Genomic DNA, 1421 nt, shown 5'->3' on the forward strand with positions numbered 1-1421 from the left:
ACGTACTTGGGCTGCGATGGGCCCGAGAAGTTGACCAATTGTGTGTGAAAGAAAGTAAGAGAATCCGTGAATTGGGGGAGGGATGGGTACCTACAAAGAGTAGGGTACTTTCCATGTTGGTCTCCATTTACGATCCTCTAGGCTTGATAAGCCCATTATTTGTTCGAGGAAAGCTTTTCCTCCAACAACTATGGCAGGATAACGTAGGTTGGGATGACGTGTTAAAGAGAGAGAAGGCTAGAGAAGCGAGTGAGTTCTTGTGTGAATTGAAAGCGGTAAGCAACATCACATTTCCAAGAGCGGTAGGCAAGAAAAATCTAGAGCTCCATGTATTCACCGATGCCAGCAGTAAGGCATACGCCGCAGTAGCATATACTAGGGACAATTGCAATCAAGTAAGCCTACTCACTAGTAAAATGAGGATCACTCCAAAGGGGATGAACAAGTTGACAATTCCCAAGCTAGAACTATTAGCATTGTTGTTAGGCTGCAGATTAGCCAGGACACTCAAAGGGCTAATAGAGCCACGAGAGATAGTCATGTGGACCGACAGTAAGGTCACGTTGGCATGGGTAGCATCTCCCGATGCCAAAGATAACAAAAATGTGTTCATATCTAACAGAGTGGCGGAGATTGTTTTTCTTCATCAGGTTTGCCGTTTCAGTCTAAGCCATGTCCCAAGCAAACAGAATCCTTCTGATGTCCTGTCCAGAGGAGCCACGACGCAACAACTGCTACAAAACCCTCTTTGGCGGAATAGTCCAGAGTTCTTAAGGACCACGGGAGAGCCTGTTCCTTACAAGGAGGACGATCCAACCAATGAAAGAACCGTAGTGGCGGCGGTACAAGAAATGAGAGAGGAAATAAGACCTGCTCCACCAGGAGAGATATGGGAAATTCTACAGAGGGAAGTAGAGTTCCGATTCTTATTGAGAGTTGCTAGGATAATCCTAAAATTCACCAAATTAAAACGGCATCCGTTCAGTATTGTTGTCCAATTAGAGCAAAAACATTTTTTTCCTACAGTCTATGCTTACTTGGAGGGTGGAGTCAGACCCCCTCGTGAAGTTACTAATTTTGTCAGACAATTAAATCTAGTAATAAGTTAATTTGCACTAAGGGACGAGTGTCCCAAGTAGAGGAAATGAAACATTTGATTCTTTTGCCAGCCAAAGGGCACTTAGTTAGGGCTTATCTAAGATATTTGCATAGTTTGCATTTACATTGTGGTGTGAATACACTAATGGGTATCTTTCGACAGAAATGCTGGTCGCCGGGCCTACGTTCCATTGCGAAGCGGACCGTGCGGCAGTGTCCAGAATGTGTGCTAGCCTTCCAGCCTTCCACTCCCCTTACCGAAGGAAAGGATCAACCTAACGAAGCTCTTTACAGCAGTCGGAGTGGACCAAACAGCAGCCATA

The 1421-nt window shown here is 45.2% G+C and overlaps 1 protein-coding gene across 1 annotated transcript; it reads left to right on the forward strand.

Annotated features, from left to right (window-relative positions):
- Nucleotides 1-437: 437 nt before the first annotated feature.
- Nucleotides 438-1109, forward strand: LOC137646435 (uncharacterized). The gene has a single exon (XM_068379534.1). It carries the CDS (start codon nucleotides 438-440, stop codon nucleotides 1107-1109), a length of 672 nt encoding a protein of 223 aa, XP_068235635.1.
- Nucleotides 1110-1421: the final 312 nt, after the last annotated feature.

The sequence above is a fragment of the Palaemon carinicauda genome, chromosome 9 (genome assembly GCF_036898095.1).
Source record: "Palaemon carinicauda isolate YSFRI2023 chromosome 9, ASM3689809v2, whole genome shotgun sequence".
In the NCBI taxonomy this organism is placed as follows: Eukaryota; Metazoa; Arthropoda; class Malacostraca; order Decapoda; family Palaemonidae; genus Palaemon; species Palaemon carinicauda.

Bases quoted from the DNA above. Each gene is read 5' to 3' on its own strand.
- LOC137646435 (XM_068379534.1), top strand. From the start codon at position 438: ATGAACAAGTTGACAATTCCCAAGCTAGAACTATTAGCATTGTTGTTA.